Raw genomic sequence first — 15,234 nt, forward strand, 5'->3', positions numbered from 1 at the left:
TCTTTAAGAGGCTACAGCAGGACTAATTGCTTCTTTTACTCACTTCGAATTTATTCCTCAACCCACCACACTGTTTCTTTTCCCATCGTTCCATTGGATCGGCTGGTCAGGCTCCTGAGTGAGGAACTTACTCATAAGGAGGAGGAGACCCTAACACTGAAGGGGCATGGTATGAGCATATTCAGAACCCATGCAGAAATGAGGAGATCCAACATACAAGGAATGGTTTTAGACAATATTTAAAATAATATGAGCTATAAAGTGAATGCAAGTATAGAAATGATTATTGCAACATAAGATATATAATTCCTTTAGAAAAAGACAAAAAGCAAAGGAAGCCTTAAGAGAGCTTTTTTAAAAATCCCACTTAAACATGTTTATAGCTGTTAGATTAAAAAAGTTAGAAAAGTAAAGATAAATGATTTTAAAAAATAATTTAAAAGATGTTTAAAGTAGATACACCTGAAATAAAATAACAAAAAAGTAAAAAAGATGGACAAAATTTTATCAGGCAAACATAAAGTAACGGGATTGCATACAATTTAGTTTTTAGTTTTTAAAAGAAGAATCTGAGGCAAAATGCAATAAATGTGTCCAAAGGGAAATTGTCTCTATATTAAATACAAAGTGCAATTAATAGTGAACATTACATGTACTTTTATATGCTAAATAATATAACACAAAATATAAAGTAAAATACCCTATGATCCAGCAGGGTTGTTTTTTTTTTTCCTGAATGCATTCCAACAGAAATATATACTTTTGGTCACCAAAAATAATGTACTAGAATGTTCATAGCAGCACTTTTTATAATAGCCCCCAAATTGAAACTACTCAAATGACCAGCACCAATAGAATGGATAAATAAATTGTGAAATACTCACTTAAAGAAATATTAAACAGCAATGAAAACAAATATTCTGCATGCAGCGATCTGCATGAATGTCACAGACAGAATGCTGAGCGAAAGCCGTCTACCACACATGAGTGAATGCTGTATGATTTCATTTATATAAAGGAAAAAAAAAAAAAAAACAGAACAAGCAGAACAGAAGTAGTCTCAGAGGTTAGAAGCTGGGATAGGAGTTCCTCTTTGAGCTATGTTGATAGTAAAGGAATACAAGAGGCCGGGTTATCCTGGGTTCTGGTTACAGAGGTATGCTAATTTTGTGAGAAATTTTCAAGCTGCCATTTGATTTGTATATATTTCTTTAAATATATTTCATTTTAGTAAAAGTTTAAATGTGAAGAAAAATTATCAGAAATATTGGAGAACAATATAGAAAAATTATGTTAGAGGTTTTTAAGTATACTTCTTCAGGCTTTTTGCTTAACCGAAAAACAGATTTTGGATAATGTAGCTTGACTGAATTCAATTTAGATCGAATTAATCTATATTGATATTATACCTTAAAACATAAATGTATGTGTATGTATATACTTAAAGTTTTTTTAACTGTTTATCCTGTATCACACCAAAAAGAAATCCTAAAGTCCTCCAAACAGGAATTGTGTAGACAATGTGACATTCTGACACTACCATGTGGTAAACTAGGCACTATTATTAATATTTTAAACAATTACAAGAATTAACCACTTGGTGTATCTCAAATACACCAATGATTAAGTCAGATGACAATGAGATTATAATTGTTTTTTAGAAAGTAAAAGTGAGAGAAAAAATATTTTTTAAAAGTTTGTTCTTATTTCTAAAGCTATATTCAGGGGTCAACGATGGTAAGTTCATAGTCTTAAATGTTTTTCTTATTAAAAAAAAGAAAAATTTATTTTTACTATTCAATTTAGCAAAACAAGCAAATATAAAACAAACCTAACAGAAGTATGAGGAAGGAAGGAATAAATAAAAGCAGAAAATTAGATAATTAGAAGACAAAAGAAATCAGTAGAATCTATGGCCACGCTACCCTGAACAAGCCCGATCCCATCTGATCTCAGAAGCTAAGTGGGATTGGGCCTAGTTAGTATTTGGATGGGAGACCACGTAGGCAGACCAGGTGCTGTAGGCATAAAAAATAAAAAAATAAGGGATTGTAAGCTGACAAGGTCCTTGCAATCTGCAAGGTCAACCAAGGGTTGCCGTGCCTAAAAAAAAAAAAAAAAAGGAAAAGAAAACAGCTTAGATGAATAAATCTAAGTACTTATTCCTTGAAAAGAAAAAGAAAACAACACAGCAATATGGACAGATGTAGACAGACCTCTGGTAAATGTAATTAGGAGTAAAATAACACAAACAGAAAAACCAAAAACTGAATTAGATGGAAATATTTTAAAACATAGAGTGCTTTATACCATGTTATACTAATTTTTTTAATTGCAATAATAGCAAACCTGGGAAACTGTAATTATAAAGATTTAATTATGAGACTAAAACTCTAATAGATGCAGAAGTAGTGGAGGAGTTAGAAAGATTATCAGTTTATAACTTGACCTTAGTGATTATGAATGTTTTCAGACTTGTAAAGAGGACTTTTGAGTGTGACCTGGCTCTGCCTTTGACCTTCGCCTTGTTGGGTGAATGAATGAACCAAAGAATGAGTGCTCTTGTGCCTTAGTGGGGATAAAACGGCCCGGTCAGGGGTTATAATAGACTTAAGTTGGGTAGTTTATGTGAAATTTGAAGCATAGCAGGTGTCAGTATTATCCAATGTCTTGTATATAGGAATCAAAATATCAATGAGGAATCTTCTAATATTTATATTTTTTTCAGGTTATCCTGATCCAGAAAATTTCTCCTGGACAAAATATCTGGAAGCTACTCATACTAGTGCAGTTCCTGCTGAAGTTTTTAAAATGGTAAGTTTGTATCTGTATACATGCTCAACTCTTAACCCTGTCCTTGTTGAGTAAGGGCTTCATTTGACAGCTTTAAAATATTCTGTTTTTCTTTGTTTTTTTTTTTTTTTTTAAATTTTAGTGTTATTTTCATAACCAGTTTGTCTTGCTTTTAATTAAAAATACAAGAGAGGTGACTCATTTACTATTGTTCCCGTACACAAATGAAACGTAAGTGATGATTTATTTCCCTCCTTGGAAAACACGGTAGCCCCACACTAGTGCTGATGAAAGCCTCTCATCACCCTCTGACGAATGAGTTCTTCATTCCCAGTTCTGTTAGTTCACTGAGTGGGCGTGCTGAAGTTTCAGTCTTGAGGACTATTTCAATGTTATTGAGGCCATAATAAAATAGGGGAATTGCATATAGTCTATATGTGCCATAGTTTTATCCATTTTGAGGAAAACCTTGCTTCTAGCATTTATTAGAATACCAATTTTTTTAAAGTTCAAATTTGTCCTTATATATTTGTTTCAGGATTGATCCAAGTATAAATAATTTCGTAAAAGAAAGTGTGTTGATGGCGTATGTAGAGATATTTACGTTCTAAACTAGTGATTTTCAAACTCTGTTCCCTTTCAGCTGTAATGATGAGTTCTGGGCTCCCCAACTCGTCTCTAATCAGAACTTTATACAGGGAGCCTCAGCATATGATTTCATTTACTGAAAGTTTTCTAGCAATCAAAAGGGGTTTAAAACAAAATGCTATTTCATTTTTTAAGAAATTGATTATAATCAGCTAGATTTGGGGAGGGGAAGTAAAATCAAATTAAGAAGGCTTGAAGTTCTAGAGTGCTTAGAAGGGTTTTAAGAATTCTGAAAATTTCATAAGCAAAAATACCAGCTGCTGTTATAGTCTCTCTTTTTATCTTACAGTAAAAACTTCATTTTACTTTTCCAAGAGGAAAATTGAAAGAAAATAAAGTTATGAAAAGATTTAGCCAAAAAGGCAACCTTGACCCTATTTGGGTTGTTATAGGTTCACCTCAAACTATAGACACTTGACGTACACAAAATGAAACAATTACGTTTGTTGTCAGGACAGTGACCTTGGGGAGAAGAGGAAGATTTTCAGGAATTGGAGACCTAATGATAGTATACTCTGTTTAATAGATATAATAATGCATTTTAGAAAGAAAATATGCTTCCACGAAAGCTGGAGAGAAACAAACCAGAATTGGAGAAAGAGTTAACTGTTTATTACTTACATATTAGAAGGCTTTTATTTTCCTATTGCCATTTCTAGACTTGAGGAATTCAAGTACACTTTTATTTTCAATAAGGTCAATTGAACACTTTTATGTATAATAGTTTTCAAAGTGAAACTTTTTGCCGACCTATGAACAGTGTTAGAGATGTCTTTTGACTTTGATTTTGTTAAATTTACTTAGTTTCAATATAAGTCCTAGTATATTTTTTTCCACTCTATTCTTTATTACTGCTCAAGTATTCATCATTATAGACTCCTGGTTCCTAGCATTGTAAGACTTGGAAGAAACCTTAAATTAGTATAGTCCAGCATGCCTGTGTTACAGATAAAATATCAAAAGTACAGGTTATGGTTTTAAATTACATTATGGTGTGATTTTTAAATTAGTTTAACAGTTGAAATTTTGAAGCTTTTATCTAAATATATTTTAAAGTTTAGATTTATAAAACATCATGTTTACCCTTTCTAATTACTTATTAAATAATTTTGCCTTCTGGGTCACACACTCCAAAACTGGGCAGTGAGAATAGTCAACGGTTCCTTAATTTGTAAAGTTAATTTCAGAAAAAAAAAATCCAAACCCATAGATAAATTGTAATAAGATATTTATTTGAGCCTTGTTGTGATTATTAATAAATTTATGATTTAATCTGTCTGTCTTTTTAACTGTCTTGAAAATGACCAGAAACTTCTTCCTTTTCTCACAGGTTTTTATGAAATTGGATAAATTAATATGTGTAAAGTCCTATGTGCTCTTAAAACTAAATTCTGTTTCTACTAAAGATCTGAATATAAGAAGAGAACTATAATATTTTAGAAAAACTTTCATAGCATAACTGAATTGTTGAATTTTACATATGACTTGCTGCACTTGTAATGTTACAGCGTTTGCCTCATGGTTTTCTGCCGAATATGAAACTTGAAGTTGTGGATAAACGAAACCCTAGGTTAATTCGCGTTGCTACGATTACAGATGTTGATGACCAAAGAATAAAGGTACGTGTTTTAGATTATTACATTATTATATTGGCATTTTCCCTCATGTTTCCTGCCATGCTGGCCACAGAGGCTCTGATTTCTTGGCACAGTAGAAAAATAACACTTTGACTGACTTCATTTCTAGTCAAATGTCTTTGGGTAGAGAGATTTCCGGCTGAAGTGTCTATGATGTGGGAAATCTATAGGTTAGACATAACTGACTTTGAGAGGGATTCTAGTATATTCCTGTTTTGGTTTGCTGTTTAGACATTATAAGTTTTTTCTTTCTTTTTTTTAAGCTTCTTTTTTGTCGGCATAAGAATTCCTTGAAATTGTTGTCATTTAACAGCTTATTTAGAATAATTCAGTCTTTGTTTTCTACCATTTGTCAGATCAAAACCAATAAAAACACACTTCAGTCACTAGGTAAAATGAAAGATTAGATTTTGAAGATTTGATATACTGTCTTTGTTATGACATGTTTTTATAAAAATATGTAAATCTTCAAAATAGAATCTTCCTAAAATGCAAGATTTTATTTTATTTTTTATACAAAGAGTAAAAAAGCATTGTAGAATTCAATAAATCTTCTTAAGCATATGACAGTTCAAAAGTTATTTTTCACCCTAGCACAGTTTTATTTTATAATAATAAAAAAATTGAAGTCAACTAATTTTAATGGGCATTATCAAGAATGGTGTGTTTAAGTTTGATATACAGTTTCATATAATTTAAAAGAAATCTTATTTTCTATATGCCCACTTTGAAAACAATGTTTAATTCATATCCTAGAGAATAATCAATACATATATTTTAGTAAAATATAGAGACGAGTGTCTGTCCATAGATTTTCAAGAGCAGATACTGGCAATGTCCATTATTCTTCTGACAAATAATAACTGTGCTAAACACTATTCAGGAATAATATGTTATAGTTATTTTCCTCATACCTTGTCACTAATGCTTTATTTTAAATTTAATTTTAAGCATATTGCTTCAATTCTTATTTATTTCTGGCTTTTTATTGTTTACTCTGATGGAACCTACTGTGGGAATAACTTTGATATTGTAATTACTTTATAAATTCAGGAATATTTTGTCACTGAAATTAGCATCGGGTTTTTTCTCTGAATTCTCATTTAACATCTATTATAAAATTATTGTACTTATAAGAAAAGTTCAATTTTAATAGTACATCAAATCTTATTTAGAATTTAATTGACAGATATTTTCTTGTAAGATACATACTATAATATCCATTTGAATGTCTGTTGCCAGATTGTTATGTTATCATATTGGATTAGCCTACCACCTTAAAATATCATTTGGAAAACTTTAGTTTCTAAAGTGAATTTAGTATATTTCTTATTTTACATCTCAGTACTGATCTGTTGACATCTCCAAGAATATAGCTGACCCTTCCAAAGAAATATTTCATGTATCTTCTCCTTATTCTTTTTCTTTAATGGTAATTCCTTTATTAGAAGAAAAGTGTTGAAAAGTACCTGGTGCCTCTGACAGAATTAGAGCCATAATTGTAGCTTCTGTGGTTTGGGCATAATAGAAATCCCTCTAGGATTATAGAGCTTAATTAAGATGTGTTTATGCAAGTGACACTCTCTAGCCTGTGAAATGGTGCTTCATAAAATGTGAAATAAGTTCCTTTTACATATCATTCATTGCATCAGAATATATCAGTCTGGAATGGAGGTAAATGCCTTAGGGCTTGTGGCATACTCGAGGTCTCAGGAAAAGCCTTTGACCTCTTGCAGCCAGCCCATTCGTGGGAGATCCTGCCGTGGACTCTCCACCTTCCCCCAGTCAGTTCTGCAGTTGGGAAAATGCTCATCTTGCTCCATGAGGTAGAGGGGAAAAGATTTTCTGTGGGCCAGCTGTTTCCTGAATAGAAACAAACTATAAAGAAGATTTAGCAGTATGGCTTAAAATTCCGCTCATCAGTGTTCCTAAGGAGAAAAAAGGCAGTGAAAATGAGTGTCATATTTTTTTCTCTGAATTCTTAAGAAGATTGAAGGTAGTAGATTGGGCTGTCTTTGCCAATTAAGAAAGCAGCTGATGCTTTCCTGGCCTCCTCTTTGCCCAGTACATTCCTCTATTCCTTTATTAATGTGTTGGTCATATTGTTTTATAATTTTCTCTTTTAAAGTCAATATCCTTCAAAGACTATTTTTATCACTGGCACACAACACATGCTTAATATATGTGTGAATGAATGAATGAGTGAAGGAGTGAATGGCATTGAATGTACTTTGGTATCTTGTTATTTGAATGTGTGAAATAATTGTGTTAGTCAAAAAGTATTCTTTTGTCATTCTTAATTCCATTCCTAGTAACACTCCCGTTGGAAATCCAATTCAACATAATGTACTGGAAAGTGCCATAGGATAAACTGATCTAGATTTGAATTCCAGCTCTGACTCTTTTTTATTATTAACGTGGTGGTTATTAACTTAGTGGTTACTCAACTTATTTGAGCTTTCCGTATCTGTAAAGTAATAGAGTTAATAATGCCTACCTTGTTAAGCTTGTTGTGAATATTCAGTGGAGTAATGTACGTAAAATACCTGTGCCTGACTCTTTCTAGGTACTTCAGTGGTAACTGCTGTTACTTATCAGTGTAAATGCCGTGTGCTGCTCTCCCTGGGGGCCTTTATTTTCTTCTGTGTTGATGTAGGGGCCTCCTGGAAGTAATTGTCATCAATAGATGGAGAAGGAACAAGCCCATACTCCTTGGTGAACAAAGCAGAGTTTGATTGGAATTCATCTGAGGAATGCTAATATGTGCATATGTGATTGTGCGGCATGGGTGTTTATTGAGAGTAGTCAGTCTGTCAAACAACATTATGGTATTAGTAATGATGATAGTAGTGATGATGATGGTACTTAGTTTTTTCAGATACTCTTCTAAAGGCTTTACATGCACAGTGTATCTGCACAGCACCTGTGTGACGTATGTACTATTATTATATTCATTTTATAGATGAGGAAAGAGAAGCCCAGAGACGTTGATTGGCCCAAGGTCACAAGCTAGTATATGGGGGAATCAAGTTTTAAACCCTGGCTTTCAAACAGAGGTTTTCAACTCTTAGAGTTTATAGTCTTCCTATTCTTCTACTCTTATGTTCTAATTTTGATCATAAATATCCTGCTTCAGAATGGGAGAGCAGATGTCTAGGATGGGGAACAGAGTTCACTTGTAACCCCACCCTACTCTGTCTTTTGTTCTAAGCCGCAAATGCTTGGAGGTTTGTGTTTGGTACTGGTATTCCCTGCAGAGCACAGCAGATCCAGTAAAGACTGACTTTATTCCTTTCTGCCACTCCCCAAATATGTAATTGCCTTTATGTGCTTGATTAATTCTGTTTTTATTACAGCTTTTTTGAGGTATAATTCAAATACCGTAAAATTCATTGGTTTCAAATATATTCCCAGAATTGTTCAACCATTACCCCAATCTAAGTTTAGAATATTTTCATTCCCCCAAAAGAAAGCTCATACCCATTAGCAGTCATTCTTCATTCAGCACCTTCCTCCTAGCACCTGGCAATCACTAATCTACTTTGTATCTCTATGGATTTGGTATCATATCATATATCATTTAAATGGAATCATATAATGTGGTACCTTTTATATCTAGCTTCTTACTTAGCATAATGTTTCATCCATGTTGTGACACATATCAATACTTCATTTTTTAATTTCTGAATACTATTCCATTGTATGGGTGTACCATATTTGTTTATCCATTCATTGTTGACAGACATTTGGGTTGTTTCCACTTTATGGCTATTTTAAATAATGCTGCAGTGAACATTTGTGTATGTTTTTGTATGGACATATGTTTTCATTTCTGTCGGGTATGTATCTAGGAGTGGAATTGCTGGGTCATATGGTAACTTTAACATTTTGAAGAACTACCAAAATGTTTTCCAAAGCAACTGCATCATTTTATATTCCTACCAGCAGTATATGAAGGTTCCAATTTCTCCACATCCTCACCAACATTTGTTATTGTCTGTTTTTGTTTCTTCTAGCTATCCCAGCGGGCCTTGTGTGTTTAGATCCAAAGAATTTAAATTATTATAGTTTACATGTGACCAGTAATAATGTCTTGGCCAAGAGGAATGGGATGCAGTGACTGTTAGTGATTGCAGTGGTAGAAGTAGTGTGGCAGTCTCAGAAGTCACAGAAGTAGCAGCAGTAGTGTAAGAAGACCCAATTACTGAATGTCGACTTTGTTCTGGATATTTAGCTAAGTACATTACATATTACAACTTTATCTTCACAACAATTCTTTTTTTAAATTTATTTTTTTTTGAGCTACAACTAACATAATATTAGTTTCAGGTGTACAATTTGATGATTAAATATTTGTATATATTATGAAATGATCACAATAAGTCTAGTTACACAACAAGTCTTATAGGTAGGTATTATTTCTTCTTTATAGTTGGCATGGAGAATTTAAGTAGTTTTACCAAATAGTTCTAACTCCAAAGCCAGTGCTCTCTCATTTCAGCAACTGCCTTGGAATTGTGATTAGCCATTGGAATTTGAGACTATAAATTGTCAGTGTTGGGGTATGGGGCAGAGGTAACTTGGTTCAAGATATTCTGTACTCTTGCTCTCATAAGTCCACTGGTATTAGTCAGGCCAGATGGTCTGATGTTCATACCAAAAATATTAATTTGGTTGTATTGTTCATTGGTAGGTGAGTTGTGAAGTTTTTCTTACCAGGGCAGAGTTTTAAGGTGCTATTTTCCTTTTGTGTTGATTACTGGTTTATTAATTGCCGTGGTTACTCTCTAATAAATATTTATGATGAGCTCAGTGTGTATCTTGTTCAATTTCTCACCAGCTATTACGTTTAATGGTTACTCTTTTGTTTGGTTGTATAGTATACTCTGTTATGTCTGAAAGCCCATTACTGTCACCTTATCAGGAAATGCACATTAAATTACGATAGACAGATGGATGCTTTTAGGAAGTTTAGCTTTTACTCAGGAAAAAAAAATTATTCTTCTACAAATAAATATGAAGGGAAGACTTAAAACAGTAATATTTGATAAATATTTGCCCTGTGGGAACTACAGCTAAGCTGTGAAATAAATTATAAATGAATTCCAAATAGATGATTTAGGAAGTTCCACTGAATCATTAATAAATTGAGTCTCTTCAGTAAGTTTTTCGTATTTAATGCTTTAACTGGATGTATTTGTGGCATCTCTAAATGAAATAAGAGCATCGTGACCAAGAGAAATTGTCATGGTAAGTTGTCTACTTGTGTGGCTAGAAACTCTTTTGAATTTTAGGTAAGACTATTAAGTTCAAAGCTTTTGAAAAAACCTGCAGGTGGATTAGGGCAAAGCAAGTCCAAATACAAGTCAGTGAATATTCACTCTAATTAAGGATTGTTGTGCTTCAAGAAAGTCGCTTGACCCCTGTGAGTCTTAGTTTAATTTTCTGCCAAAATGAGAGCAGAATCTGGAATATGTCATTTTACTTGCCACTGTCTCTAACCAGGATGCATTTTTGAAAATGGTTTTAAAATATGAGGATAGGACACGATACTAACATTAACTATCCTTTGAGCTAAACTTCTAGTTAATGGCCACAGTGCTGCAGTGATTGATGACTATCTTCATGTGGGAAGGAGACTGGGACAGTGTTCAAAAATATTATAACCAATTAACGGAAAGATAATTTTCAGAGTGGGTAAAACTAGTGTCAACCATGATTTTTAGGAAAGTTCTAGCAGGTAGACCGCTCTACCTGGTAAAGGTGCATTAGCATAATATGGTAACAACAAACAACAATAATATCAGCGATGGCTAATTTGACTATGACGTCTACATGCTGCTGTTTACATGTTTTACATTTTCTTATTCTCGTAATCCACACAGCAACTCTGTATGGTAGATACGGTGAGGAAACAAATGGCAGACAGCTTAAGCAACTTGCCCAAGGTTATGCAGCCCTTAAGTGGGCGAACCAGGAGGGAACCCGGTGGTCTGGTTCTTTAGCCTGAGCTCTTAATCTATAGGGCAGCGTCGTTTTCTGTGAAGCAGTGGTCCTCGAACTTTTTGGCACCAGGAATTAGTGCTCTTATGAGAATCTAATTCCTGATGATCTGAGGTGTTACTGAGTCGATGATGCTAGTGCTGGGGAGAGGCTGCAAATACAGATGAAGCTTCGCTCACTTGCCAGCCACTCACTTCCTGCTCTGCAGCCCAGGTTCTAACAGGCCATGGACCAGTACCAGTCTGTGGCCCAGAGTTTGGGGTCTCTTGTTGTAAAGGGCCAGAGAGTAAATATTTCAGCTTTTGTGGACCATGTGGTCTCTGTCGCAATTGCTCAGCTCTGTGGTTTTGCGCAAAAGCAACCATAAACAATATGTAAACAGATGGGTATATCTGTGTTACTATAAAATTTTATTTGCAGACACTAAAATTTGAATTCCTTACAGTTTTCATGTGTCATGAAATATTCTTTTGATTTCGTTTCCAGCCATTTGAAAATGTAAAAACAGGTGGTAGGCTATAATTTGGCAACACCTGTCTTCATAGGTACACTATACTAATTAGACTATGAGATGATCAAGTTACTTTTAGTATAAGTAGTTTTGTATCCTTGCCTTACTTTTTTCTAATATTTGATTTTTGAATCAAACTACATCTATATTTAATTTTCAATTTGGTTTTAGATAAGTTTTAAGTATTCAGTAAAAAAAGAAGTATAAGAAATAAGACCTACTATGTAATCAACTGCTTCTAGACTTAAATATTTTTCCTAGCGTTACCTTTGGGACTATCTAAAATCCATCATTACCCTGGTGGCACTGAAGGGTCCTCAGTTCTTTTCGCTGACCCAGTAAAGAATTACAGATCAGTGAGGTTTAGAAAAAGTAAGATTTATTGAAGTATGTTCCAAGAGAGAAACGGGCTACACTAAAGAGGGCTGTAGCGTGCGGAAACAAAAGGGAAAGAACGCTCCAAGGAGAGGTGGGTTACAGTGAAAAGGGCTGTTAACAACGTGGAGCTGGGGAGGTCTGTATTATATTAGGGCTATGATGAGAGGTTACAAGAGTAGTACTAAATGATTGGCACGCGAGGTCATTTTGATTGACGTTTGCTGATATGTAACCTTTTGACTGCTGCGCATGCGGTTTCTCAGAAATCATCTGTTACAGATTCATAAACTTCCTGGCATAGGCATGATATCATGGTATAGTGAGGCCAGGTCACAGAGAGGTTAGCGTAGGAGTGAATGCGCGTGCGCTTGCGGCGGATTCGTCTTGTTTATGGCTTCTTACCCCTTCGTGGCTTAGGATGTGGGGGTAATTTATAATCATAAAATGGATGTTCCAAGGAGGTCTTTCGAGGGACCTTCATTCCTTTATTCCCCCCGTCGTTCATATCTACCTAACTACCTAACACTAGTATCAATTTATTACCATTCATTTGTTTGATTTTCAATGTGAATGTAGTCAAGCCCTTAAATGATGTATAATCTTTCATAGAGTAGGCTTCTCTGCCACTAGAGTTGTATCCTCCAAAAACTTTAAATGGAGACTTACCTTTTCCATTTTTTATTAAAGTCAGTATATCCAGAACAAAAACATATGCCCAACAGCAAAGCAGTGAAGAACTGCCTTGGCGATGACTTAGATTCCCCGGTCTGGAGCCAGTGCTGGCACTCCTTAGGTAATCCTCACCCTGCCCTCTTCTTACCAGTCTGACTTGCATGATCTAATGAGATCTTGACATGTGATTGTTTGGCTAGACGCATTGGCTTAGTCACGAGCTAGATAGAATAGAAATAGAACATTTCACAGTTTTCCTTGCAGAACACTGTCTGTGGAGAAACTTCCCAAATAAAAGATGATGATGTTGTAGCAATAGTTGTTCTTCACCCTTATTTTAAGATTATGTATTTCTTTGAGTGTCTGAGATTGCTCTGCTGCAAAGTGCACATACATGTGTATACAAATATAGATATTTGTGTTTCAAAAGTTAATGGACTTTTGAGTATTATTTTATACTAACAATTCTTAAGTTATTAAAAGGCCCACCATTCTCTATACTCTTTTGACTTCATTCAGAGCTTTATATTTACTCAAAAAGTATGAGACCCTTGCTTGCTGAGATAAGGAAGCCTCTTATTTTCTAATCCTTCAGTCAGATTGTACAATATGGACTATCTTCCTTCAGAGCAAACAAGAGAGTCCATTGGATCCATCTTAGCTTTGGAGAGACATACACATTCTCTGCTGTTTTCCTGAACAGAAGTGTACTATTTCTGGCCAGCTGCAGTTTTGACATTCCAAATGCCCTTACTAATACTGATCCTTAGCTAATTATGCTGAATATCATCTCTTTTTCTCACATCCTGCTTTGTAGGCATTTTATTTTTACCACTGGAAGAATATCTATCAAAAATAAATAAGTGAACAAAATCATTCCAGAATAAATTAACTAAGATGATAAATATGTTTTCCCTTTTGTTCCAAAATCTATGTCATTTTTTGTGATATAGGAAAAGGCGATAGACTCAGAGAAAGGAGATTGTTCTATGAGAAGGGAATGAATAGATTCTTACACCAGATTAATTTATTCCCAAAATATAGTTGTATTATTTTCCTTTGATACTGTAACAAATTATCACTAATTTAGTGGCTTAAAATAACACAAATTTGTTATGTTATACTTCTCTAGGTCAGAAGTGTCAACTGGGCTAAAATCAGGGTTTCAGCGGAGGTGTGTTCCTTTTGAAAGCTCTGGGGAATTTGTTTCCTAGCCTTTTCTAGGTACAGAGACCACCTCTATTCCTTGACTCCTGGCCCCTTTATCCGTATTCAAAGCCAGCAGTGTAGCATCTTCAAACCTCTCTGTGACATCCTTGCCTCCCACTAATAAGGACCATTGTAATTATCTTGGACCCACCAGATAATCCAGGATAATCTCAAAATCATTAACTTAAGCACAGCTGTAAAACCCCTCTTGCCACGTAAGGTAATATTTTCACAGGTTTCAGGGGTTAGGATGTGACGTCTTTGTGAACCATTATTTAGCTTACTGCAATAATATTAGATAAAGTTAAGATACATATTAAAAAGAGGTGAAACAGGTTGAGGCCTACTATGTAATGAACAGCTTTTATTTACTGAGCATTCCTAGGATAGAAGATATTATTCCAGGAACTGTGAGCCCTATGACGAGATTAACTCTTGGAACCAGCCCTCATAATCTAGTTGGGGAGATAGGTGAAGTCAGTGGTCCCTGACCTTTTTGGCACCAGGGACCAGTGTTCCAATGAGAACCTAATACCTAATGATCTGAGGTGGAGCTGAGGTAGCGATGCTAGCACTGGGGAGTGGCTGCAAATACAGGTGAAGCTTCACTGGTTCACTGGCCACTCACCTCCTGCTGTGCGGCCTGGTTCCTAACAGGCCACACAGACTGGTACCAGTTCACAGCCTGAGGTTAGGGACCCCTGGATTAAATCACAGTTCAACACATAATGTGTGGCACAAACCATCAAGTGCTGTAAAAGTTCATTGCAAATACAGTAAGCTTTGTGAGCAAAGATGCTGAGGGGCAGATGGCTTCTCAAGAAGAACAGTTTTTCTTCTGTTAGAAAAAGTATATAACATGCCTTGTTTTATTTGCATTTCTAAACACCAAATGCCTTTATTTACTATTACATAGAGACAAAGGAAACTTCAAATTTAATCTCCTTTATTATGTGTGTATTTGGTATAAATTGAAAGCCCCTTGGGCAGGTCTATACAAGATCTGTATTTGGACCTGTGTGCAAGGACTTATGGGAAGTCGCATGGCTATAGGAGCCATCAGGGCCTAGCTGCGGGAAACAGAGGACAGGGGTCCACAGATTAGGCAATTGCTACAGATCTTCTTTTTCTACTATTACTTCTTAAAGGCTTATTCTCTGCACCTCCTGTCCCAGGACTCCATGTGGAGTGTGTCCTTGCTTCCTTAGCAGAACCAGCCCTTGGCTATGGAAACAGCAGGACTAGGCCACTCACAGGGATTATCTTCCCCCAACCACAAAGGGGTCTATTGATAGAAAAAGAAGGGTTGTATAGATCTTGTACACTCAGCAGATAGACTCCTGTTTCAGAGTTGTAGGACTGTAAACAGGGGATGAATCAAGG

The 15,234-nt window shown here is 35.0% G+C and overlaps 1 protein-coding gene and 1 pseudogene across 1 annotated transcript in view; both read left to right on the forward strand.

Annotated features, from left to right (window-relative positions):
* L3MBTL4 (L3MBTL4, histone methyl-lysine binding protein) overlaps window positions 1-15,234 on the forward strand; it is a 309,548-nt gene that overhangs the window by 86,908 nt on the left and 207,406 nt on the right. Inside the window, exons 9-10 of the mRNA XM_023534188.1 lie at window positions 2,729-2,814; window positions 4,950-5,060. Of these exons, the coding sequence (XP_023389956.1) occupies window positions 2,729-2,814; window positions 4,950-5,060 (197 nt within the window). The remainder of the gene's footprint in view (window positions 1-2,728; window positions 2,815-4,949; window positions 5,061-15,234) is intronic.
* Window positions 1,909-2,027, forward strand: LOC111743802 (annotated as a pseudogene).

This window comes from Pteropus vampyrus, unplaced genomic scaffold (assembly GCF_000151845.1).
Source record: "Pteropus vampyrus isolate Shadow unplaced genomic scaffold, Pvam_2.0 Scaffold122, whole genome shotgun sequence".
In the NCBI taxonomy this organism is placed as follows: Eukaryota; Metazoa; Chordata; class Mammalia; order Chiroptera; family Pteropodidae; genus Pteropus; species Pteropus vampyrus.